This window comes from Drosophila elegans, unplaced genomic scaffold, assembly GCF_018152505.1.
Source record: "Drosophila elegans isolate 14027-0461.03 unplaced genomic scaffold, ASM1815250v1 contig_208, whole genome shotgun sequence".
In the NCBI taxonomy this organism is placed as follows: Eukaryota; Metazoa; Arthropoda; class Insecta; order Diptera; family Drosophilidae; genus Drosophila; species Drosophila elegans.
The window spans coordinates 16,335,678-16,361,712 of record NW_024545578.1 but is presented as its reverse complement, the minus strand read 5'-3'; the positions used below and the strand labels follow the sequence as shown (position 1 = coordinate 16,361,712).

At 43.4% G+C, this 26,035-nt stretch overlaps 7 protein-coding genes across 10 annotated transcripts; 4 read left to right on the top strand and 3 right to left on the bottom strand.

Annotated features, from left to right (window-relative positions):
• Nucleotides 1-1,616: 1,616 nt before the first annotated feature.
• Nucleotides 1,617-5,889, top strand: LOC108147514 (WD repeat domain phosphoinositide-interacting protein 2). 4 transcript variants are annotated; one of them, XM_017274090.2, is made up of 6 exons: nt 1,617-1,812; nt 2,087-2,184; nt 2,937-3,704; nt 4,433-4,591; nt 5,009-5,136; nt 5,219-5,889. In XM_017274090.2, exons 2-6 carry the CDS (start codon nt 2,114-2,116, stop codon nt 5,437-5,439), a joined length of 1,347 nt encoding a protein of 448 aa, XP_017129579.1. In that variant the 5' UTR covers nt 1,617-1,812; nt 2,087-2,113; the 3' UTR covers nt 5,440-5,889. The 4 variants fall into 4 exon arrangements, with proteins under 4 accessions (XP_017129579.1, XP_017129580.1, XP_017129581.1 ...); XM_017274091.2 differs by having other exon boundaries at nt 1,618-1,812; nt 4,448-4,591; XM_017274092.2 differs by having other exon boundaries at nt 1,618-1,812; nt 5,240-5,889.
• A 746-nt stretch (nt 5,890-6,635) lies between these two features.
• LOC108147490 (mediator of RNA polymerase II transcription subunit 24) lies at nt 6,636-12,188 on the top strand. Its single transcript, XM_017274045.2, has 7 exons — nt 6,636-6,836; nt 8,724-8,810; nt 8,872-9,029; nt 9,089-9,931; nt 9,998-10,358; nt 10,420-11,237; nt 11,469-12,188. The coding sequence occupies exons 1-7, from the start codon at nt 6,747-6,749 to the stop codon at nt 12,091-12,093; spliced, it is 2,982 nt and encodes a 993-aa protein (XP_017129534.1). The 5' UTR covers nt 6,636-6,746; the 3' UTR covers nt 12,094-12,188.
• On the bottom strand, nt 6,882-8,541 carry LOC108147491 (protein tumorous imaginal discs, mitochondrial). Its single transcript, XM_017274046.2, has 2 exons — nt 7,928-8,541; nt 6,882-7,688 (listed from the first exon to the last, which is right to left on the bottom strand). The coding sequence occupies exons 1-2, from the start codon at nt 8,523-8,525 to the stop codon at nt 6,934-6,936; spliced, it is 1,353 nt and encodes a 450-aa protein (XP_017129535.1). The 5' UTR covers nt 8,526-8,541; the 3' UTR covers nt 6,882-6,933.
• On the bottom strand, nt 12,147-13,578 carry LOC108147492 (nedd8-conjugating enzyme UbcE2M). The gene is made up of 4 exons (XM_017274047.2): nt 13,455-13,578; nt 13,192-13,376; nt 12,824-13,125; nt 12,147-12,501 (listed from the first exon to the last, which is right to left on the bottom strand). The coding sequence occupies exons 2-4, from the start codon at nt 13,295-13,297 to the stop codon at nt 12,358-12,360; spliced, it is 552 nt and encodes a 183-aa protein (XP_017129536.1). The 5' UTR covers nt 13,298-13,376; nt 13,455-13,578; the 3' UTR covers nt 12,147-12,357.
• Nucleotides 13,579-13,956: 378 nt separating this feature from the next.
• On the top strand, nt 13,957-15,233 carry LOC108147552 (probable deoxyhypusine synthase). Its single transcript, XM_017274138.2, has 2 exons — nt 13,957-14,233; nt 14,291-15,233. The coding sequence occupies exons 1-2, from the start codon at nt 14,042-14,044 to the stop codon at nt 15,203-15,205; spliced, it is 1,107 nt and encodes a 368-aa protein (XP_017129627.1). The 5' UTR covers nt 13,957-14,041; the 3' UTR covers nt 15,206-15,233.
• A 1,867-nt stretch (nt 15,234-17,100) lies between these two features.
• Nucleotides 17,101-18,406, bottom strand: LOC108147408. The gene has a single exon (XM_017273847.2). The coding sequence runs from the start codon at nt 18,311-18,313 to the stop codon at nt 17,174-17,176; it is 1,140 nt and encodes a 379-aa protein (XP_017129336.1). The 5' UTR covers nt 18,314-18,406; the 3' UTR covers nt 17,101-17,173.
• Nucleotides 18,407-19,011: 605 nt separating this feature from the next.
• Nucleotides 19,012-19,690, top strand: LOC108147412 (vitelline membrane protein Vm26Ab). Its single transcript, XM_017273851.2, has 2 exons — nt 19,012-19,109; nt 19,181-19,690. The coding sequence occupies exons 1-2, from the start codon at nt 19,101-19,103 to the stop codon at nt 19,580-19,582; spliced, it is 411 nt and encodes a 136-aa protein (XP_017129340.1). The 5' UTR covers nt 19,012-19,100; the 3' UTR covers nt 19,583-19,690.
• Nucleotides 19,691-26,035: the final 6,345 nt, after the last annotated feature.

Here is a 26,035-nt window from a genome sequence, read left to right as displayed (position 1 = left end):
AAATTATCACGTTCATACAATTCTATTTGAAATTGTAAGTTCAAAAGTCATAATTTTACTTTCCGAAAGATGAAGTCAATGGAACGCTTCGATGGGGGAATTCAAGGAAAGTGTTAGTGGGTAGCAAAGTCCCATCAGAATAACAAAGACTCTAAGAAAGGGTATAAAACGCGCGCTGGCAAAGACAATGGGGGGCAGTAGTGGTGTAGTAGGTAGACAGACAGCGAACGCCATCAGCCAGGTTGCAGATGAAAGATAAGCATAGGCACTCTTTCCTTATCAGCCGCTAGAAAGCCGATGCCAGGCGATTAAAGCCCAAGGTGGGCCTGTCCCTATCTGTTTACATACTTACATAAAATAGTTTAGAGGATCTTTTGTGTAATCAGCTCTACTTCAGCGCGGCGACGTCAATACATATCGGCCTGCTTCACCGTCTGTATGTATATATTTATTTTGGTCCGATTCAAGCACCTTGTTATTGTTACTGTTATTGTTTTCGTTTCTCTGCATCTTTCGAAACTCAAGACTTTTGTGTTTACTTTATAGATGTTTTCTTAGCGTTTATTTACTATGCATCGTGGCTTTTGGCGACCGATTAAATGCACTTTCCATAAGAGTGTGCGAGCGATGCAGACAGCATCTGCATCGATTTTGTGCGTCTGGATTGGGATTAAGCACTAAGTCAAGGCACAAAATGTCTTTTTGCGCAGGCACACGTCACGTTTTTTTAACGCTTTTTACTGTCCGCATCCTGTTTTCGCTGGATTTTGCACATATATTTGCATATTGGAAAGATTGAAATGTAATTTTATTTCTTTTGAGAACCAGACCTGGCCAGTGCTGGAAATTACTCGAATACTTAGCCAGGGATGCAGTCGTTGCTAGCTCACAGTCATGAAACAGTGGTTCCTTTCCGTGAAATCAGTTTTGAACTTTTAAATAAAACATACAATTCAAACGTTTGAATTCACATAATTAATAGATATAACTAAGCAAGAGTATGCTATATAGTTACAAAACATCTATTATTCCATTTTTTTTATAATATAACCACTTTGTAATTTTTACACAATTTATATTTACTAAATTAAATGACTGATTTTTAAAATTATAAACCATATACAGCCCAAAAGAAAACAGAACGACATTTATGAAATGTGTTTGCATCTATCGTAGCCAAATTTCCCAATAACATCTGTTTAAACAATAACGCAATTTGTTGCCTAAAGAAAAAACACACTAGTTACTCTTGTGATGGCGTTAAACAAAAAAAAATCTAAGAACGCCAGAATTTAAGTTAAAATGACCCCTTACTTATTAAATCGTGGAGACAACTATGCCCGTTTTGCATAAGCAATATGTTTTTTTTTTGTGTTTTAATAGGTAAACATTTTAATTTTTTTTTAAATGTAAAATAAAAAAAAATCTAAAATATTTCAACATGGATTTTTAATAACATGATATAGTTTATGTGTGATTGAATCAGTACATCAAACCAAAAAACTAAATATAGTTTTGTTCAAGTGTAAAAAACAAATTCCCATCGCTTTTCAACACTGTCGAATGCAGCTCTGCGCTCCGTTCGGTTCGGCATCCCTGCCTCGCTCTGTTGCTGTCCACCTTGTCTATGTGTGGGTGCTGGTGTGTTTGTGTGCAAAACAGAGCAAAAACAATTGCGCGACAAGAAATCCAAATATCGTTTAATATTACATAGCTTCAGTTAAGTAAACGTCTTTCAGCTAACAACAAGTCGACAGCGGTGTCCTGCGAATATCGAAAAGGCTAGAACAGAGACTTTAGCAATACAGAGAGGTAAAAATAAACGATTCCCAGTCACGTATATTTCGCAAGTGTAAGAGTGTGTTTTGTTTGTTGTTGTTGGTTTTATCAGCAGCCCCAAAAAGTGTACACACATTCACACACACGCGCGTGCAGAGTTTGTTATTGTATTTATTAACATATGAGCATATATATTTATTACTTTGGCCCACGCTTTGTTTGCGCCATTCGCCATTCCGTAATGCGCCATCGGAAACTATCCCCAAATATTTAAAATATCTGACAATTTCTGCCCAATCTGTTGCAGGATCTCAGCCCCTCCCACACAAGCACCATGATGAGCCTGCTCGGGCGCCCGGACGTGGATGCGGGCGAAGTGTTCGTCAATTTCAACCAGAACATAACGTAAGCACCCAAATACAGTGGTCATTCGATAGGGGTGTCGATAAGGAAATTTGTTGCAAGAGGGAGGATTTAGGGTGTGTTTAGGAGGGTGTTGCCCAAACCCCCAAGATAAAGTTCTTTCTGTGTAAAATAATATTTAAAAATTATTTGTTTAATACTTTATTTCTAACAAACAAAAATTTCTACAGAAGGGATTTATTGTTTGTACATAAAAGTTAATAGCACTTCAGTAGTTTTTAAAAATGTACAATTAAAAAAAAAAGTATCAGCGCAGTAATATTGTTTTCGAAATAAGAAACAGCCACCATTGATATAGTCAATATCATTTTGTTTAAAACATTAAAGACTTTTTGGCTTGTTGCTCCTTGCCTTTCAATTAAAAGATAACAGATAAGTAAAGCACACCGTTAAGTCCCTTTAGGAAGCCTTATCAACATTCTATAAATAATCTTTTGTTCCGTTTCGATTTTAAATTAAAAACTGGAGCAACACAGATTATCATTTATTTTCACTTATGCCTGTTTCGATGTTCTCAATATCCATAAAAGACAATGGTGCAGGATCTATGCAGCTTCGTGAAAATTAAATTGATTTTTTATTTGATAAGGATCAACACAAAAAGGTTTAAACTTGCGTTAAGCCCATACGTTTTTGTTTGCAAACCTATGAGTCATAGTTTCTTCTTGTGGAATGACTCCTACATTAGTTTTACTTTCTACTCCCAAACATATTCACATTTAACGCCCTTGCAGTTCGCTGGCCGTGGCCACTAGTGGCGGCTACAGCCTGTACAGCCTTGGTTCCGTGGACTCGACGCTGGACAAGATCTACCACACGAAGAGCGACGAGTTGTTCCTCATCGAACGCCTGTTCGAGAGCTCTCTGGTGGCCATAGTTTCCCAGCGAGCTCCTCGTAAGCTTAAGGTGTGCCACTTCAAGAAACAGAGCGAGATCTGCAACTACTCCTATGCGAACACAATTCTGGCAGTGAAGCTCAATCGCGAGCGTCTGATTGTCTGCCTGGAGGAGTCGCTGTACATCCACAACATCCAGGACATGAAGGTGGTGCACACCATCCGCGACACGCCTTGCAATCCACAGGGCTTGTGCGCCCTCTCCTCGTCCTCAGAGCACTGCTATCTGGCCTATCCGGGCAGCGTGACCGCCGGCGAAGTGCAGATCTTCGATGCCATTAACTTGCACGCCAAGACCATGATTCCCGCCCACGACACACCGCTGGCGGCTTTGGCCTTCAGTCCCTCGGGCACGGAGATCGCTACGGCCAGCGAGCGTGGCACGGTGATCCGGGTCTTCAGTTCCCAGGATGGTAGTCGGCTTTTTGAACTGCGACGGGGACTCAAGCGCTGTGTGTCCATCGTTTCGCTGTCGTTCAGCACGTGCGCCGAGTATCTGGTTTCCAGCTCCAACACGGAGACGGTGCACATCTTCCGGCTTGATCGCAGTGCCACAGAGACGGCCGAGGGTCATGGTGGAAAGCAGTCGAGTGACGACTGGATGGGGTAAGCGGTGTTGGATTCTGATAACTTAACTTCTGTTTTGTAGCTTTGTAGATAGTTGTATCACTCTAGTGTGCGGTAACGGCTAAAGGTCAATTCCTAAGGTGTGGGTGTTCTGTACATAAAAGCTGTATCCTCCCAAACAACTCCATTTTATTCCAAACCCAAAACCTCTATTTGTCCATGGCTTCTGTTGCATTTTTGTATCAATCATTTGTATGTGTTCTCAAAATTCCTAATATATGATTTAACAAAACATCACAATATTGGAAACATATTTCTAATCTTCATTTTAAGAAACATATGTATTTACATATAACACAAAGTTTCAAATTGAAATCATTTTATAGAAAAACCATAAGCACATTCATAAAAAATATGTTTCTTTTTTACTTTATTTAAAATTGTTTCCAAAATCAGAGTCTGGTTAACTTTAAATACTTTAACTCTTTTGAAGAAATCAACATAAAACAGCAATAGTAGATAATAATCTGAATTTCTTGGAAAAGCCACAGTTTGTAAAAAGCGATTCTAAAACGGGACTAAGATTGAGTACATTTGAATAGGACTATTATGATTTTTTGATTTTCTTCTATTTCTTGTGTGGCACTTGACATTTATCTATTTTTCTTTTCTTTCATTTTGCGAAACCACCAAACACGAACCAACCAACCACCTCAACAACAACAACCACAACTCAACCACTCACCAAATCTACTCTCTCATGCAAGTTACTCGTTTTTTAGATTCTTGAGCAAAACGGTCACCAGCTACCTGCCCACGCAGGTGACCGACGTGTTTAGCCAGGGCCGGGCCTTCGCCTCGGTATCTTTGCCGGAGGCAGGAGTTCGAAGGATGTGCGCCATTACCACGATACAGAAGCAGCTAAGGTGAGTCTTAAATCGAGGTTCGGTCTTCAGGCAAAGTTTCTACCTACTTCCATACTTATTCAAAGAATTTGTATAATAAAGTTTTGTTACATTGAAGGAGAATTTTTGAAAAGTACCTTTACCTATTTTCTGGGAAGCGTATTAAATTGCATTTTACCTATGTATTTTCTCTTGTTTATGATTGAATTCGTAGAAAGCTGGCCAATTTATTTATTAGGGATATATTTCACATAATGTTTAAAATTTATTTACCCTAAAGTATGCTTAGATTCGCCTGCGTTTTTTCTCTCAGGGCAGTAAAAAATATCGCTTAAAAACTAAATTACTTGCTATATCATTTACATTATCAAGTGGAATGTGGCCTACAATTGGTTTGGGTTTACAGTTAAAATACTAATTTCTTAATTTCTTTTTCAGACTGCTGATTGCCTCGCAGGATGGGTACCTGTACGTGTACTCCATTCCCACCGTCGAGGGTGCAGAGTGCCAGCTGATAAAGAGGCACGACCTGCGGCTGGAGGACCACTACGCCATGGATATCAAAGGTGCTTAAACAGTTCGCTTCTCGCACACACTCCACACTCACACACATCCCAACCAAACCCACAATCGAAACAAATTCTCTAGTTGATTCACCTCAAACTCTAGGCCTGAACAGTGGCGTGAGCATCGGCGGAGCAGCCGGCGTTCCGCCCGGTGGTACAGGCGGTGCTGGCGCCGGCGGGAGTGGTGGTGATGGCAAGTCGGCGGCTCCTGTTGTCGGTGGCGGTGGCGACAAACCGGGCGGCTCATATGCGTCGGCAGTGAAGGGGGACGAGCCAGCCGGACCCTCCTCCTCCTCCGCTTAGATAAGGATAATGTTCATGAACAAGAAACGCAGAGATGGTAAACGAAACTCACTCCTCAAAGTACTAAGGACGATGATGCTAAAGTGATTGCGATGATGCTTGGCGACTGGCGACGGCGGCGATGATGATAATGATTTAGCGACGGTGGCTCTGTGGCGTCAAGCGTATTTAAGTAAATAAATAGGTCATAGACTTAATTTAGCTCTTAACGTTGTCAGCGACGATTCTTCCTCGTTTTGTACCAGCAACAAATCCTTTCTACCGCCTCTCCCTACCCAAGCAATTTTTATAGTTTTAAGCCTCGTTCCTGGCGCTGCCATTGGAATAGGAAATGCTTTTGTCATACACTTCTAAGTTAGTTGTTAATTAATAATTTAAAACGATTTATAGATTTGCTTTGATATTTCAGTTGCCCGCTTTTTATATAAAATAAACGGTCTTTGCAAATTAGTTTTATTTCCCCGCATATTTCTTTTTACCTACCCCTCATCCTTTGACAATCCACCGAACTCGATTTAAATGTAAAGTTCTCGCCTAGCTATTGTTTAATCAAATCAAAATATTTTGAATTAAGCACATCACCACAAAAACTAAACCCATATATATATTTATCTTCAATTTGAAATCAAACATTCAGCAAAAGAAAGAGTGAAACAAAATTCGAAAAAATCGGAGTGTGCAATGGAGGAACAATTTTCGGCATATATGAATAGGATATATTTTGTACAAAGTCAAATATTTTAGAACATAATGTTTAAAAAAAAACAGTTTACAAACGAAACTCATACGCTACTTTATTGTATTCAATAAATTATTTGAATTAAACTGTGTTGGTGGGTCTTTTCACTAACTAATCAGTGAATACTGCTAAATACTATTTTTATTATCTAGTTTAATGTGGAATGTTTTCAACGGCAATGGGCTACGAAGATAAAAACCTCAAGCTGATCTCAGTTGAATTTTTTTATTTTAAACTAAAAGCATTCTAGTAACTAGATCATTAGTAACTATGGTTTTCCACTCTTCTAGGATGGCATTGTTATGTTGATTAAAGAGAATAAGAATTTTAAATTTGTTGAATGAGTTTCTTCTTCTTGATTACAACATGGTGATGAAAATTTAATTCCTTGACGGGCTTAAACACCAGTTATCGATATCTAGAGCAAGTTACATCTCTATAGCGGCATTGGGTTTAGCCCATCACTAACTGCGGTGCTCAAAAGAAAACAGTGAAAAAAGTCGATCTCAAACAAATCGCGAGAAATACGGAAAATAAAGAAAGTTGCGATATTCCCAGGACGCGCGAGATGAAGGAGAACAACAAGATTCTCCAGCTCATCTATGTGGCGTGGCGCGAGCGCTGGTCGGACTCCCAGTGGGGCATCAACATTAAAAAGGCGAGGCAACCAATCAAGCAAAATCCACAAATCCAACAATCAATATTCGTGTCTGCCACTATTTTATAAACGCAATTAAGCATGTACATAGAGAATTTTAAGGGCTGAAACCGGCCGCCTCCTTGCTTTTGGCCTTGGGCTCGAAAACCGGATCCTCTGCCTGGGACAGGGCCAAAACCAGTTGGCGCTGCTTCACGGAGAGATTCCGGGGAATGCGCACTTTTAGCGTGACGATGTGGTGGCCCACGCCCTCCTTGGACCGCACGCCCTTGCCCTTGAGCAGCACCTGGGTGTGCGACTGAGTGCCCGGCTCCACCCGCAGCTCCAGGCTCTCGTACAGGCCACGCACCTGAAAGGTGCCACCCAGGATGGCCTCCGAGATGTTCAGTTGCTTGTCCGTCTGGATGTCGTTGCCCACGCGCCGGAAATAATCGCTACCAGGCACCGTCAGGCGGTACGTCACCTGCTGCTTGGTTGCCGGATTAACTAGGCTCAGCACATCCCCATCCCGCGATCCGGATGGCACTGGTACCATAACATCCACGCTAGACACCACAAATCCTCGATTTGAGCAGGTTTCGCAATCGTTGCGATTCGTGAACCGCTTACCCTTGCACTGCGTGCACGTGTTTACCGAGGAAAAGGTAGCCGTCTTAGTCGTCACCTTTCCAGTGCCATTGCAACGTCGGCAGGGCTCCTTACCCACGTCCCGGTGCGCCATCAGCTGCGACTTGCCCTTGCAGGTCTCGCACTTGCGCAGGTAGCGCAGCTCCACTCGCTTTTTGCAGCCCACAGTGGCCTCCAGGAAGTCCAATTGCAGATCGAACTCGTTGTTCTTTAGCTTGTTGATATCTGAAAAGGAATTAGCAAGTTTTGAACGGGTTCTCTGTACAAATCGCGTATTTTTCAAAATTCACAGATAAATCACTTTTGCGAATAATTAAATTTCTAATTTTCTAGTCAATCTCTAGTTAAATATTTAATAAGACACATTGTCTTATTATTTAGTATTTTTAAAATGTACCATTTGGAGATCATAAATTTGGTTAGTTAGTTTAGTTAGCCAAAAGCAGCTGGAACCCTCTGCTCACCGTCGTTTGCCGTCTTATCCGAGTCCAACTTCTTGGCCTCCTCGAGGTCCACATTCATGGGATTGCCTGCCTGCTCGAGGAAGGCGCGCTCATCCTTGATCCCGCCCAGCTGGTCGTACTCCAAACGCTTTGTCTCGTCGGTGAGGATGTTGTAGGCGTTGGACAGCTCCTGGAAGTGCTTCAGCTTTTGCTCCGAGTGCGTGGAGTCGGGATGATAGCGCTTGGCCAGCGCATAGAAGGCCGATCGGATCTGCTGAATGGAGGCGTGCCTATTGACGCCCAGAACCTTGTAGTAGTAGTCCTTGGGCATGCCGCGGCCCTGCGTGCTCTTCACGGCCGGAGACGACACCTGTTGGGGCGTGGATCCCGCTGTCGGTCGCTTCGCCTCCTGCTGGCGATCTGGATAGTAGGCCTGTTTCGTGGTCCTGAATTGATATTGACTGACCAACCGCAACCATACCCAGCAGGCGGCGGCAGCTGGAGCACGATCCAACTTCAGGCAAGGTCCAGCTGCCTTCCCAAAGCCTCCATTCGCAACTCCGCTGATTAAAGTGCTCAGTGCGTCCCCTGAATTGCGAAAGATTTTTAAACGAAACATCACTTATCGCGCAACGAAGAACGCAACTTAGTATGATAATATACAAGTGAAAATCCTAACTCGATGTTCTATTTGTTTTGTATTGTATTTAATGGGAATGTTATCCCGATTCCGTGTGGAGTTTGACAGGAAAAGAAAGTGTGTCATTGTCAATGCGATAGTCTAACCAATTGCTTTTCCTTTTGATTACTTTATCAGGTGCTGCCAAGGGGAGTCAGTGGAGATGTATACAATCTGGCGGATTGTCTGATGCAGCAGGCACTCATTGGCTCGACAGCAAATCCGGTGAGTAAAGTAATTGACTCAAGAATTTTATTTATTTATATAAATATACATATATTTATAGTTGGTTCTTAACTACCTGAAGCACTCGCTGTGCGCACACCTCGTCTCGCATGCCGCTGTCCTGCGCTGCATTGCCAAATATGACAAATTGGAGCGGGTCTACTGCATCACAGCGCTTCTGGAATTCCTGGCCAGCATTGTGGATGGTGTGACCTGCCGGTGAGCATCTCTAACCCTTAAAACCTTTGCTTTCCTAACCCCAAGTGCCCTTTTTGCAGCATCAAATCCGAGGAGTCTGTGCTGCCCAGCTCCATGGTCCAACTTGTCTACTGGCTGTTTCAGATATTTGCCAGAACCGTGCAGCACTACGAGCTGTACGGGGAGATAAGCGCAGAGCAATCATACATGCTGGATCAGACGTGCGTGGTGATCGAACGCCTCAGCCAGCAGCAGTTTTTGCTCTCCATGCTGTACGTGGGTTGCCACGAAGAGCTGGAGATTTGTGGACGGATTCGGGATAAGTACGCCAGCATCAAGGGATCGCTGACGAACTCCAATTTCACGCTGAATGCACCAAACGTGGAGCAGCAATTGCAGCAGTTGGCCTACATCGAAGCCAAGCACCTGGATATGCAGTCACTGAATCCGCCACCAACTCTGGAGAAGATCTCATGCTGTGTGCAGCCGTTGTTGGCGGTTGAAGTGCTGCTGAATCCCTGCAAGGACACCAGCTACTACGTGGCTGAGTTGCAGATGTTGCAGCGTTTGAAAAGGTACTCCAACACACGCCTCTTCTACGAGATTATCCGCGCTGGATTCCTTACGCTGAGCAACGTGGCGGATACCAGTCCGGATACAATGTGGGGTGCTTTTATGTTCTTCAAGATGCCGCACATCATCAAGCAGTTACATGCCCTGCAGCGGATTCCCGGTGAGCAACCACCTCCCGCTGATTACATACCCGAGTTGGTTGAGGCCTTGGAGCTGCTTATCGAGGATAACCTGTTGCTAGACTTCATGGACACCAAGTGCTCCTGCAATATGATCGAGTTCCTGCTGAACGACTGGACCAAGCAGCAGTTGGTAAGCGATGTCCATGTGAAGAAGTTCGCCAGTCAGAGGTAAGTCTAAAGGCAATTGTTCTTTGAATACCATTCTTAAAGATCTAATTTTTAATACTCCTCTAGGGAAGCCGCCTCTCAGCTGCTTAAAAAATGTGACAACGGCCAGCAGACTCCTTCCAATATCAACTTCATCAAGCGGGCCGAAGTTCCGCTCTCCGGAGTGCTAAAAACGCTGTGCACCAACAAGGTGCAGGACATGGTGAATGTACTCTGCCAGGTGCCGGTGGGCAACAGCTTTGAGTTGATCCTTTCGGTGGCTACTGTCGAAGGACGTCTCAAGACTTTCGTGTCGCGCCTGATTCAGTGCAATGAGAACTCCAAGCCAGTTCCAGGCGAGCTGGGCAAGCTGTGCGTCATCCGATCCACACTGTTCGATGTCTCCTTCCTGATGCTGACCAGCATTGTGCAGACCTATGGATCTGATGTACATCAATTTAATCTAAATAGTATCACTGCAAATATTAATGGCCTTTTGCATATTCCAGGTGGTCTTACCCGAGCGTGGTGACTCCTTCTTCGAGAAATGGGTGCGGGAGTGCATGGTGGAGCGAAACAAGCTGAAGAATCCGCGCCAAATTCTTGCCCTCTGCGATGACAGCATCGTGGATGAGCTTTTGCTCAGCTTAAGCAAACCTGAGGCAACCCAACTGAAGCCAAGCAACCTTAGTTGGCAGGAGACCTGCCTAAATCTGCCCGGAGTGCTCCATCACGTGCTCATAGCTTGGGAGCAGGAGACCCTCTCTTCGGCGGATGTAAAAAGTATTCTGGACAATATAAAGCGGCGGCTTTTCAGCTTCTCCGTTTGCGCCACCAGTTTCCTCTGTGCCTACATGTATTCGGTAAAGGAAACAGAGCTTCTAAAGCCGCTGAACATGATCCAGCAGTTCCTGGCCCCATTGACCAGCGAGGAATTGTCCAGCCAGGAAAACGCCAAGGAGCGGCTTGCTCTGTCCTATCAGATCATCAGAAAAATGCAACACGATGTGCATCCCGCTCCCAACACTAAATCCCGCCTGATTTCACACTCCCCTCTGGTCGAGCAGTTCCGGGAGGTGTGGCGAACTGTAGTCGACGCTGGCCACCTGCCCGTTCGCGCCGCTCAGACACTGGAGTCGTTGCTGCTGGCCGGCGGAGCAGCGTGGCTGGCCACGCAGCTGGTGGAGCAACTGCTGGCCTGCAAGTACACAAGGGACATGTCGCGAACAATGGATGTGGTGTTTGCCGCAATGCACCTGGACATCGAAAAGACCACGGAAGCCTTGCTGATGTACGTGGTGGCTCCACTAATGCTCCGAAGACAGGGGTAAGTACTAAGTTTTATTTTTTCACTCTAGCATTTAGAGGTATCTCTAATCTTAAAACTTTAAATGCTTGCAAGTCCTCCTTATGGCATTACTTTTAGAATGGTTTTATTTGTATCTTACAATGTTTATTTATATCCAAAGAATCAAATCAAACTAATGGTACTTTAAAGATGTGAAAACTGAAACTATTATAGAACTCTTTCTTATAACTTGCTCTCTTTATATTCTAGTGAGGACATTAATGAACCGCAATCCCTGGTTCTAGCACGCCTGTGTGTCTACAGTATTATCTCCTGCCTGGAAACCCGCAGCGGGAATATCTCCTCCGCTTTGACAGCCATGAAGAAGCGATCGCGATCACACGATGAGGAGGAATTGGCGGCCAATGCAGCCAAAGTGCGCAAGGTGATTGGCGATGGCAGCGACAATTCGAGCGATTTTACGGATACCGCAGCCGGAGCTGGGTTGGGAGCTATACTGGGATCCACATCCACCGGCGAGCTGCGAACCACGCCGATTACATTAAGAGAACCGCTGCAGAGAAGCGTGCAGCATATTTTTGGAGTATTCTTGCAGTTCGTCAGTGGCGACGAGCTTTCGCCCAAGGCCGTATTTGTGTATCAGTTTATCTCGCTGCTGGTGGAATGCGGCGGTGAGCGGGTGGCTCCCGTGCTGCGTCTACTGCCCGCCAGCCTGGTGCAGCAGCTGCTCAAGGTCCTGGTCACCGATGACATACGAGTGGGCCTGATCAGCAGACTATATGACTTGAGAGTCCAGACGGGAAGGCAGTCGGCGGTGGCCGATTTGTGTCTGTGGCGGAACATGCAGTTGGCTAGGCACAGCATCCACCTGTGAGAGAATTCAGGAGTGCCTCTTTGGGCTCGAATAAGATTAAGAGACGGGCGGGCGAAGTTGCTAAATGAATTGTATTAAAAACTAGAAATTGGTGACTCGACTCGGCTTCTTCTTCGCACGCAGTGGATTTTGCTTTCGTTTATTACAATAATTTGTTGTCGCCGTTGTTCGTCTGTGTTTGCATCATCTTCTCCAGTTAGCGGGGGTAGGTTAGGGAGGGGTGTTTGGGCAGGCTTAAAGTAAGAGACCTTCGGATTCCCTATATCACTTGTGCAGACAGCACTCGAAGTAGGTCTCGCCCACATAGCCGCCGCGCATCGCCTTCTTCACATTGTACTCGAACTGACGGCGGTTGGTCTGCAGGACGTCGGCCGCCTCCTTGTTGAGCGGATCCTCGGGATTTGGTTCCTGCAACACCATAATTTGGCTTTAGTCTAAATTTTTTTTTAACAATATAAGATGATTTAAAAATGTATAATTTGATCCCTATTAATTGACTACTATATCATTTTACACACAATAATTTAATTTGGTGTGTTTAAATACCCATATATTCAACTAGTGTTTAGTTAAAAAATCAAAAACTATCTGTCATAGAATGTTTAGATCAAATAACTTTAAAACAGAGACTGGTTGGCGTTCGGAAATAGGAATAGATTTTTGTGGGGTCGCTTGACTGTCCTGATTGAATAAAATTGAGCAGTAAACCCTCCCGATGGCAAATACAAACCAAAAACAGAAACTGCAAGCCATAAATGATGGAATTGATGTTCAGCACTGGATTCCAGTCCTCGCGCAGAATGTTGAGGCAGACGTTGCCCTCCAGATCAATGTTGGGGTGATACACCTGGGTGGCGCACTTCACCTTGGGCGGCTCATGCGGATAGTTGGATCCGACGCGGAAGTTGAACACGAAGCGCCCGTCCCTGTAGAAGCCCTCGTCGGGCGAGATGATTAGCTTGAAGTTGAGCAAGTCATCGGGATCGGGGAAGTCTGTGGCGCAAGTGTTTGGCAGGTTCAGTTCGCTAATATCTGGGGGTGAGAATCGAATCGTAGTTGGTTAGGTACTGGCTAAGAGGCACATATCCCGGATAGCACCTTTCTGGATGCGCAGCTGGGCGGCGGAGGCTTTCTTCTGCTGGCCGCCGCTCCCCTTTTGTTCGCCGTCTTTCTTCTGCTGCTTCAGCGTGAAGAGTTTAATCATCTTGGCGTCCTCGTCTCGCTGGCGTTTCTTCTTCTGCGTTTGGCTGTGCGCGGATTAATCGTTCTCCTCGGGGTTTTTACTGCTTAACGGACGGGGGGCATGGTTTTGAATTTCAGTGATTAGGAAGCAATTGTTTGACTCAATCTATTTGGCATACCGTAAACACTAATTCTGATGTGAAATTCGCTTCGAGTGCTTTCTTTACTTTAGGGTCGTTTCTCCTTGTTTCTTGATGGCGATGGCAGCTGCCAAGCGATTAGTGTGAGTAATCGATGGTTGCGGGCGATGACAGCGCTGGCCTTGGGTCGATAGCTTGGCAGTGTTGGTGAGTGACGGAGGGGTTTCCAAGCCCTTGATTTTCAAGGTAAAAATTTTATGATTTATTAATAATACTATTAACAAAAAAATAAAATTATTTATGTACCATTAATTTGCTCGTCGTCCATGTATTTTATTGCCCTTACTCGAAAAGTGGGAATTTTATTATTTCTAAAAGGTTAATTTCTTCTTTACATACGACCCGTTTTTTAATTAAAGTCTAAAAGAAATCCGATTAGTTAAACACTGAAACAGGGCTAATATCTTTTAATACATATTTGGCTACTTTCCAGCCAACTTCAGTTGATTTCGTTAGCCGTAAATGCCATCCCTAATAGAAACCAGGGATGTCATCACCAGCACATGTTGACTTGGCGGACTAAACTTCCTTTGCTTCGTTTATTTTGAATATTAAGGATTTCCACCATGTCGACGGAGCCAGCGGTGGCCAAGGATGCAGTCCTGAAGCGCAGCGAGGCCCTGCCGAAAGCAACACCCCAAGTTCGGGGCTACGACTTCAACGAGGGCGTAAACTACAGCAAACTCTTCGAGTCCTATGTAAACAGCGGGTTCCAGGCCACGAATCTGGGCCTTGCAATTCGGGAAATCAACAAAATGGTAAGTTAGTGGATCTTTATTTAATTGCAATGTGTTACAAGCTTCTAACACTGGCAGCTGGATTGCAGAGACCAGCCACTGGAGCCGGATCAACTGGACAAGTATGAAACCGATGACTTCATCCGGCGGAGGAGCAAGTGCACCGTGTTCCTGGGCTACACATCCAACTTGGTTTCATCGGGCTTGCGGGAGAACATTCGCTTTCTGGCCGAGCACCGCATGATCGACTGCATTGTGACCACAGCCGGCGGCGTAGAGGAGGATTTCATCAAGTGCCTGGCGCCCACGTTCATGGGTTCCTTTGAGCTGAGCGGCAGGGAGCTGCGCGAGCGGGGAATAAACCGGATAGGCAACCTCCTGGTGCCCAACGACAACTACTGCAAGTTCGAGGACTGGGTGATGCCGCTGCTGGACGAGATGTTGGAGGAACAGAAATCCCAGGGTACGGTCTGGTCGCCTTCAAAGATTATCCATCGATTAGGCGAGCGGATTGGCGATCCCAGTTCCATTTACTACTGGGCGGCCAAGAATCAAATACCCGTCTTCTGCCCCGCCCTAACTGATGGAAGTTTAGGTGACATGATGTACTTCCACTCCTTTCGCCGGCCTGGACTCGTCGTCGATATCCTGTCCGATCTGAGGAGGCTTAACACCATGGCCGTGAAGGCCGTCAACAGCGGGATGATCATCGTGGGCGGCGGCGTTATAAAGCATCACATTTGCAATGCGAATTTAATGCGGAATGGTGCCGATTACTCGGTGTTTATCAATACCGCCTCGGAGTTTGACGGCAGCGACAGTGGAGCCCGGCCGGATGAGGCCATATCATGGGGCAAGATCAAGAAAGATGCCACCCCCGTAAAAGTCTACGCCGAGGCTAGTTTGGTGTTTCCATTAATTGTGGGCGAAACCTTTGCTAAGCGACATCATTGCGACGGCAAAGAGTTGCCCCGGGAGACTAACCAAGTGTAAATACACATATACAAGAAAATGAACACAATCAACTCAGATGTAACTTATTAAGAAATGGAGCTGGAACGCAAATGGGTCGTATTGCGAGTCCGGAACGGGAGTCCCCGAAGTGTTATGCCCCGCCCAGATGCATACTGTCCGGGCAGAAAGCCATTAAGCGTCGTCGGAGATGCTTGCTGCATGTGATAAACACCACCGGCAGCCGCATTGCACTCGGCCACCTCCAGCGGGCAATTCACATTCCGCCGTAATGGTTCTGCCGGAGTCGCTTGAGTGCCGCAAAAATGCAACTTTTGCCGGCGGTCACAGATGTTGTGTTCCCTTCTTGTTTTAGTTTTACGCAAATGTTCGCTCACTTCTGTCCTTAATTGTTTGCCAAGTTCGACATGGCTGGCCGGAAATTGTACGGGACGGAACAGTGCAGCCCCATAAGCCGACGAAATGTGTCATTAACTTTATGCCACTAATGTAAACGCTCGGCTTCCGTCACTTTCTCAAATTTTCCTCCGCATTGGCCACCCAAACTTTGGCTGTCTCTACGCATCATTAAAGTCGAGCGGAAACTTTTTTCGCACACTTACTTTTGTTCCCCCATCTCCCCCTGCTTCGCCAGTTGGCGCTACATATTTTGAGCTATTGTCAGGCGGCAGTGGAGAAGGATGGACTAGCAGAAAGTTTGGGGATTGCAGGCACACTGCATTTTCTTTGACAACTTTTTCGCAACTGCTCGGAACTTTGTGCTGGTTTTTTGGGGAAATGAATGGTTTTGGGGCTGAGGCAAAGAAAAACTATTATATATGTACTTAGGCGGTCATATGGCAAGCAATGTTGGCTTTATCAAATTTGAGAAAAATATATGCTTTTAAAAGCGGCAAAATTTGCATGAGTTTGCTTGGTGTTTCTTTTTAGTACTTTTTCATGGGTGACAATTAAATAAAAGATAAGTAAATCAAATAATGCCGTAGTTTTGGATTTTTTTTAGAGAAAATTTGGATATTTTGAAGGATTAAGTATATATAGCTTTTCAGTTTAAAGATCTTTGTAGTAGCTTAAATTCTTGATTTTTTTCTCTAAGTAATGCAAACCATCTTAGACACTTATAAAGCTAAGCCATTTAAAATAATTTATTTGCTTGAAATTTATGTTCGCTGCCAAGAAAATCAATTGCACTTATTTGTTCCAAAGCCATTATCGGCAGTCAGCCATCGTTAAGAAGTGCTTAACTGCATGTTGTCATAACCAATGGCACACCCACACACACACACCATTTGCGCCCATTTAGGATTTAGCCCCCTTTCACAAGCTCTTTCGAAGCGCTTAAAAACTAATTACGAACAAAGCTGTTGCTGCTCTTCCTACTTTGTTGTTTCCGACTGCGTTTTCTTTTCTCATTGCAGGCTGAAGAAATAGCCAATACACAGGGAGAAAAACTATGTATGAATCATTTTTATCATTAGCCATAATTTGAATGAAAGAGCTTTCTTAACTTAAGATAAGACAAATTCTTGGTTTTCTTATTTCCAACCACTTACCAAATGTTATATTGATTGAGCGAAACATTATATCAAGAGACCTTTTTTTGCGTTCACAATGTTTTTTAAAAGGATGAATTTTTTTTATTTATGAACCGTATATTTGATGGTTTGTTATTTCTAAGTATATTAAAAAATTTGTTAAAATGGTTCTCCTTAAAAAATTGCTAAACGGTGGTACATAAATTCTTGGTCTAAAAATATTTTCAAAATAATTTTTTCGCAGCGTAAGTGCGCCGATGATTGCCGACTTTCCAGGACTACAGCCAATTCCCTCCGTGATTACGAGAAAATTAAAACTACATTAAAAGTTTTGCAGTTGACAGGGACGCAGGCACTGAAAAGTGTGAGAGGTGGCAGAACTTTTCAAAGCAACTTAACGATTTATTGATTCGAACAAGAAAATAGAAAATATATATAGGAATGTGTAGGAGGATTACCACTTGTCGATGGACAGATCGGATAACTTTTCCAGCTCTTCAGCGCTCTTTGATATTCCAAATTGGCAAATTCTGCATATAGGATCTATTGGACCTCTTTTTAAGAACTTTTCCCTGTGACAGAATTCGCACTCTTTTATCCTCGGACTGGCCGGCTCTTCAAAGGGCTTTCTGGGAATTGTGACAATGGACTGGTGCCTCCAGATAAGATCTTCTCGGCGTTTCAGATCCTCGGACAGCAGCTGCAACCTTTGGCGCTCCAGCTTCAAGGATTCCTGTACCCGGCGAACCTTTCCCTCCCTTTCATTGAGCATGTCCTGCTGATTATGCAGAATGTGGTCATACAGGATGCGTACGTTCTCGTCCCTTCGCGTGCAGATCTGTTTCACCATTCTGTCCAAGACGTCCTCCAGGCTGCGGTCCAACTCCGAGATATGTGTGCTGGAAATCAGGTCGCTCCGGAGAAGGGGCTCCAAGCAGGTGGCCAGGAAGTTGAGTGGCGCTTGGTCTCCCGGCCAACTTTTTAACAGATCAATGGCTGCACGGCAGGCCCGATAGATACTCTCCTGCTGGTCTATCCTAGATTTCTCGGCCATCTTCTGCTCCAGCAATTGGCTTTTGGTCTTGTAGTGCTGCTCGGTTTCCAGAGTGCGGTTGTGCAGCGAGTCGATCTCCTTGAGGAGGGCCTGGTTCGACTGCTTCACGCTCTCGAATTCGGGAAGGGTGTTCGCCACGGACACTTCCTTGGAGCACCGACTACTCCCGCCACCATAGCTCGAGGCATTAGTTTCCGCTTCCTGGGCGTCTTCCACTGTCGCCGTCGCCGCCGGTTGCTCCTCAATTCCCAACTCCCCATCGTACTCGTTCAGCAAATCGTCCATGGAGCGCTGAATATTCTCTATTTCGGTGAACGGCTTCCTCAGGTGGCCAGTCTGCTGAAACTGGTCGTACATCATCAGCGTCATGCAGTTCCGGGCGTACTTGTCCTCGCCCTTTGCCTGCTGCAGGTGATCCATCCAGCACTGTCGGAGCTCGCATTCCTCCTCGCTGATTGGATGCTCCTGCGAGTACAAGCGCAATTTGCGCAACTGGGCGGTAAAGTGCCGGTCCAAAGCGCACTCGGATATCGAACTCATCCCTGGAACCCTTTTTTTAAGTTTTTAAAATTTTAATTTAAATTTTTTGAATTTTTTTGCTTTTATTTTTGTGAAGTTCGGGTCGAGAGTAGTTGACCGAAAATGTGAATACTGAATTGAAGTAACATAGATGCTTCATATTTACGGATTAATTTTTTTTTGTAAAAATTCAGTGTAAAAATTCAATATACTATAAGAACGTTTAATAATTTAATAATAAAGGTGGAACCCTTTACACTTAATCTTTTAATGTATGAATTTCGGATTTTTCAACGTTTTTTAAGTTAATTAGTTTTTTAAACAAAGGAAGTGATTTTATAGTTGAAATAATCATATAGTAGAAAACCAAATACAAATATATATCATTAATATACCAATTTATAAAATAGTTTGTTCCTTTGCTTAAAAAACCTATTAGAGGGCAAAATTAAAATGCCATTTCACGGGAGGCCATTTAAGCCTAAGGAACCCGGCAATGCCCTTTACGAATTTAGCCCGCACGTGCCAAGTGTGCGTGTGCAACAACAATGGCTTAAATTGGCCCAGTAAGTTGGAACTGAGTCAAAGACTTTGAGCTGCGGTGTCAGCGACGTCAGCTGCATGTGTAAACGCGGCCTTCGTCGTATGCCCACTAACCATGCATATGTTGTATGGTTAGTGTTATATTCAAGTGGGCACTGGCAGGGGCCCTATATAAACTGGCCAGCCCGCTCAACTCAACATCAAATCAAGCTCACAGCTCCAAGTAGTCACTACTAGCAAACAAAAAACCAATCAAACAATCAACATGAAATTCGTAAGTGCTTCGAGGACTTTAATTATTTTAGGAAGGCAAATAATTTAAATAATTTCAATTTAAAACCGTAGTTCGCCGTCTGCTTCTTCGCTGTTGTGGCTGTGGCTGCTGCCAAGCCCGGAATTGTGGCTCCTCTGGCCGCCGCTCCTCTGGCTTATACCGCTCCGGCTGTGGTGGGCAGTGCCGCCTACGTGGCTCCCTACGCCTCCAGCTACACGGCCAACACGGTGGCCCACAGCGCCGCCTTCCCCGCAGCCTATACCGCAGCCTACACCTCCCCCATTGCCGCTGCCTATACCGCTCCGGTGGCCGCAGCCTATACCGCTCCCGTTGCCGCTGCCTATACCGCTCCAGTGGCCCGCTTTGCCGCCCCCTACGCCGCCGCCTACACCTCTCCCCTGGCCTACAGCTCGCCCTATGTGGCCAGTCCCTATGTGGCCACCGCTGCCGCTCCTCTGCTGCTGAAGAAGTAACTCAAATCCACGGAATGTGAACCCTACCGAAAATAATACCTTCTTTGGCTTTTATTTTCCCGAACTCCAAAAGCGATTTTAAAATTGAATAAAACATTCTAAAATTTATCACTCAAACGCAGTTGGGTGGTTATGCTTACCTCAAAGTTTAATTTAAAATGAAGTATAAAACTCAGCATTTGCTTAACTCACATCTAAAAGCCATAGCAATGGGAGTTTTTGATTTTTGCAAAAAGCCAAGAGCTCTTGAGTGTAAATTCATTGCATACTTAAAAGCGCACATCCTGTAAAACGCTTAAAAATCGTAAGGGCTGAGGTTGCCTGCATTTTTGTCACCTTTCGCTGCCGTTTGCCTTAATGGCACAAATACCGGAAATACTTTCGAGAGGCCACCTTTGTCGTCCCTTCGCTGCTCACACTTCCCAACTGCCCGACTTCCTTATTAATTTCTCGAATGCTGCTTCGGTATTTTTTCCACCCGCCTGCCACTCATAAATTGCGCAAATTCCTTTTGTGAGCGTCAAAGAAAAATGTCATCAGGATGGGAAGTGTGCAAAGTTGGTTGGTGTGGTCACATCTAATTTCTCTGCATGACCCGGGCATGCTTATTAAAGTATAAATCATTTGATGGCTGCTCCTGCAAAGTGACCAACAAATACGTCGCAAAGAAGAAACCGGCAATCAACCCAAAAAAAAAAAAGGAAGAAAGGAGAAGGTCTAGAGTCCCGACTGCACTGCACTGCCCGGCTGGTTAGCCAAAGTACATTATAGTCCTTGGTCGGTTGCAGGCGGCAACAAATGTAGCAGAAAACCGCAGCCGAGAGTAGTGCAATTAAATACAGGAAATAATGGCCACCACAGCACCAGCACCAGCACTAGTAGAAGCAGTAGCAGAAGCAGATGCAGCTTCTGGCCCACTTGGAGCCGGATCGGAATTCGGTTTGGTGGTGCACAGGAAACGACAGGATGCAGGAAGCCCCAGTACAGCATCTTGGTTGGCCAAAAGCCGCCTGCTGTTGGCCAGCAAATTTAGAGGCGGAAAGAATCCAGCAACATTTAGCCAGATGAACGCCGGTGTATGCTTTTGTGTAGACACATTGAACAGAAACGAGTGGGTTGTGCTTGGGATTATCCATCTTTCAAGCATTTTTTAGAATGGATGGTTGTGGGGAAATTAAATAATGTTAATGCACGAGGAAAATAATATATAAAAAAACGTAATTAAGAGTGTTATTTAATCTCATCATCTTACAAAATAAACATTTATAAATTTATAAACTTAACCATTACGAATCCAAAAACCGATATATAACGGTAAACTAGTTTGATTCAGAAAATTATAATGAGTAAAGAAGTGAATGCCATTATTTATTCTATCAAACCAATGTTTAAGGCTATTTTTTTGGTATACCAATTTAATTTAAGAACTAATAAGTTGAATAAAGGGAATGTTTTGGCTTGACTTTCAAGTTAATGGTCAACATTGCACTGCCAAATTTCGTTGCCTTTCCACTCACATCGCATACTTTAGCCAACTTTTAGTTGACGAAACAATGCTCCTTGGGAAACTTTTTCGGCACCATTTTTAATCGAAATTTCTTGGAAAACATCTTTATTTACACCCGAACGAGTTGACTTCTTAATGTGGCGCATTCCGATCGGAACCGCACACTCGCACCCAGAGACGGCATCTGGTTGTGACTTCCTATGTCCTGTTTCGATGAAACTGCGTCTCAGAAGGACATCTCATCGACCGTGTTTGCATGCCAATCTGTGTGAGTGTGCGAAATATTTTATAATTCAATTTCCAATTGGCAGGTTTGAATCTGTGGGTATGTCTGCACATCCACAACCTATGTATATATAGCCCGGAGAATGTAGAATTGCATGGGTTGTCGGGTTCTAATTGAATTCAATGTGCACTTAAGCGACATCCGTTCATAATGAAATTTCGCAACAAAATTGTGGCAAGGACAAAAGAGTAGGCAAATATTGTTGCTATGCTAATGCAAAGTTTTGCCTCCGTACGTTGGTGTACATATTTTTTTTATTGCACCATAAATAATGTGAAATCGGACGAAGAAATGGGGAGAAAGCGGAGCCTGGCAACGGAGAAATTGAAATTAAATTGCCGTTCGACTGAAGGAATCCGATGTCGGCAGCCAATGCCAAAGCAACGGCCAGCCTGCTAGCCATATCTTATATATGTATACACATCGGTACATAGTAAATACATTTCTGTATTTTTATTCCATTCCGCTCTGCTTTATTTCATTTGACGTTTTATTTTGCACTCTGCAATAATCGATTGTCAGTCAGCACCAACTGACGGGCCGTTTGACTCTCCATCGGAATGTTAGCTAAAGTATGAGCAGCTGCTTCAATATTGCGCATAGCATTTGAAAATTTCACACACTGCCGGAAAATTGAGTACTGACCGATATAAATGGGGACATCATAGTTCAATTAACTGCCACAAGTCACTTTATCAATTGGCAAACACTTGAACTTAATTGGCAATACTATTTGCAATATTTTGGTTCTGTTGACACAATTTGTTGGTCAATTTTGATCGTAAAACAAAACCAAAACTAGGTCGCTCAGAAGGCTATTATTTTTTAGGAAAAACAAAAATAAAAAAAATATTTTTTAAAAATATATTGTCATGTTAGCATGTATAAAAAAATTTATATCAATCGAAATGTACTATATTACCAGATTTTTTGAATTTCAACGTAAATTTATTAAATAAAATTAATATAAGTGAATTGAAATGTTTTTTAATAACTGATTCATATTCCTCCATGCATACATTCACAGTTATGATTCTTGTAATTATGACAAGTAATCACTAAAAATTTTAAAATGCTGAGCTATTAAATGAACAGCTAAGAAAATAAAAGGAATACATTTATTAAAAAAAAACCTTTATATATAAGCTTTATTACACTTACTTAATCACGAATAAATCACTTTGCTCAGTGTGTTTTTCACAAAGCAATATGCGTTCGAGTGGGTGTTGCGCAAAATTCCTTACGATTGACTTCGCCTGGCGTTTTATTGATTGATTTGCAGTGCCCACGAGCGACTGACAACCAGCTTCACGGGCTTCCGATGGAGCATCAGCTCCAGCTCACGTTGCGTATGCGTAATATTGTTATGCCACATCCTTGCACGCTCCTTCATGGAAAGTTTGCCCAAGAAATTCAAGCAATGATCAAGTGTACATTTTAATGAAGCCGTCTTTGTACATATGTATATAAATATAATAAATTGCGTACAAAAATCAACTCTATTGCTACCAAATTTCCGGAATAAAAATATGAGGCCAGTTTGTATGCAGCGGCATAAATATGGCTCGCAGTCGGAAACTTTTTTCATTAAAACTCTCGAACGGTGGCAAATTTGGCCGAGAAGTGGGGCTGCCCAGCTGGGCTAAGTGAGTGCAAAATGTTATTTTATTGTCAGCAAGCAAAGTTGCCGAAAACACGCAGAAGACGAAATCCAGAGTCGGAGTACTTGTCGTGGCTGATGTCAAATTTATTTAATATGCAGCATAAACAAGGCAACCAGGACACGACACGCTCGTAAACTCATTTGCCAGCGAAAACAACTGTTCCCAATTGCTGCTGTTGGGAATTTTTTAATACGACCTCAAGGACCGCATCCCCCCACCTCTCATCCTCGCGTTTACCCGTCTTATGAAATATAAATATTTTTGTGTTTTATATCCGACTCGGACGGCAACGCCCACAAGTTTTTTCATTAATTTCATCGCCAACATCCAGAGTGCCAAGAGCGGGTGGCGATTAGTCCCCGACCAAAAATCCTCGGAAGGCATTTCGTAAAAGTCAATAAAAGTGTTGTTTTAACTTCTGGCACTTTTGGTCCTCTTCAGGCTAGTCATTATCAACTTGTGCTGTCATCACAGTCCGGGCAGCATCTGGGCAAATTTTCATAACATTTGGCGACAAAATTAAATTGATTAATAAAATATGAGCTGGTGGGCAAGAGGATGTTTGCCAATGGCAAAAGGCAAGAAAATATTCCTCTAGTATTTGTACGGAATCGATTATGAAGTCGGCTTTGGTAAGAAATAAAAATATCGAAGTGAAAGTAATCCTGTTAAAATAATAACCGTTTTATGGGTTTTTGCATGCACTTCAAAAGCTTATATGACTGGGAATTAGTCATTTAAGAGCCGTTTAATTTGAATAGGCATTAAAATAAATTGCTAATGTGTAGATTATTGTTCGACAGCATGCAAAATATTGTTCCTATGTAGTAGGTTATTTAACTAATATATGTTTTTATACCAAATACGAAGAATGAACAAATATATCAATTTAGGTCAAAATATATGAAAAACTACAATGTATAAAACAATTGCAATAATAATAAACATTTTGTAAACCAATTGTGTAATTGCTTTTAAGATAGTTTCATTTGATTCGACAACCTTAAATGGTAAAACTTTAAACAAGTTTTCAACTCTGATAAAATCGCTGTAAGCTCATAATTGAAACAATGATTCGGTTTTACAAAGGTAATTGTTATGAGCTTGTTTGTCTTTTGTCATAAAAACTTTGTTTTTTTTGTTACATGTTTTTATTTTTTGCTGGCGACAGAAGTTAAGCACAGTATAAATATTCGCAGCTGCAGTGCTTCCATTGGTAAAGAAAACATTTCAGTTTTTCAGGACTAGTTAACATGCAAACTTCAGCGGCAAACTATCTGCTAACTTTTTAAAGACGGATTCAAACTCATCTCGAATGCGTGCCACCCAAAAACCATTATTCGTATTCCATCTGGCCAAACCAAAGCCACCGGAGGAGGAGCACAGAAAAACAAGCAAAGTCATCCATATGCATGATGCATGTCGGTAATGGCATTTCCAAGCCAACGACAAGTTGCTAAAAAAATCATCAAAAAATTCGCGTTAAGTGCTGCAGGTTGGCGGTTCGTACCCCACCACGTCCGCATCCGCATCCATATCCAGTGCCACATCCTCAATCCCATCACATACCCATCGACATCCTTATCTGTCATGCTCTTTGCTGCAGATGCGGTTAGAGAAATGCACGAAAATTGTAGGAAAGGGCCAAGAACGAAACTAAAACCGCACTCAAAAAGCTGAAACCGGCAAGAAATTGGACTGGCAAAATTCCCCTTAAAGCTTGAACTCAATATGTGCATAACTTTCGCTTTCCGGTGACAGGGCCCGATTCCCCTTACGCCGTTCCTTCGGGTCCTTTGTCCCAGGCAATCTGTGACCCAAATCCAAGGAGCGACCGCCTTAAAGCCTAAAACAAACTGTGTCAGTTGGCAGCCGCTCCTCCACTGCTGCACTCCCCTACTTGACTTTTGCCCCACACCATATTTCCCTATATATCCTTTGCTGCTCGCATCAAAAGGCAAATATTGGCACTTGCCGCAATAACCAGGTAAGCGCAGGCTCTATCACAGACTCGAAAATGGGTCGCCCTACAGTGGTGACCAGGAAAACAGCGGCATTACGATAGTTGTTTTACGAAACCACTTTTAATATTAACTTGTGTGGTTTCAAGTTGATATAGAAAACTAAAAGCTTTTCTTTCACTTAGAGAAATCGGATCCAATCTAATCTAAGTAAAACAATAAAAAAAAATATGTTTGCAAGCTCATAACATTTTAAGAAACATTAAAAAATTAAGAAAACGTATTTAATATTCACAGGCCTGGTTAATTGTTTAAAATATTATATTTTAGCTTTTTTTGTTGCTGAGTGATTTTACACTTTTCTTTAATATTTTATAACAAATTAATGACGATGATTGATATAAGTTATTCAAAAAGGACTAAACATATTAGCAAATATTAACTTGTCTAACAGGTTACAGGTGTCGTCGGAGGAATATGTACGTACTTTACAAAGACTACCATTTTGATCTCATCTGTAAGACGAAATATGCTAGCGCTGGTATGGCAAGTAGAGGAAAATTCGAAGCAAACTTCGAGCTTTTGTAATTGCGTCACATATGCGGCTTCATGACTTTAACCCTTCAACGACGAGTGGAGGGCTTTGTGCAGCAGATTGCCATGGGTTAAGCCCCGCACATACGCTCACATGGCTTTGAAATTTTAATGGCCTTTAAGTGAGTGAACAGGGGCGTGGCTGTCGCGCTTGAATTAACAAATTAATGCAAATGATTTTGGAAAACATTCAGCTCGTCTTGTTCTCGCCTCCCCTTGAAGATGTCTCGACTTAATCTTAATTTAATGAATATTTATGAGGCTGTGACTGTTTTGCCGCTTCTTATTTTTGCATCATCGTGTTGACTGCATTTCGATTTCAGGCTCTAACTTAATTGCAGAAAGGGCGGGGCGAGCAGGACAACAACATCCGTTTCCGCTTGCCACGACATCCCGTCAAGTGCGGCAATCGCATTAGAATGCGCTGCGGACCCGTCCTGC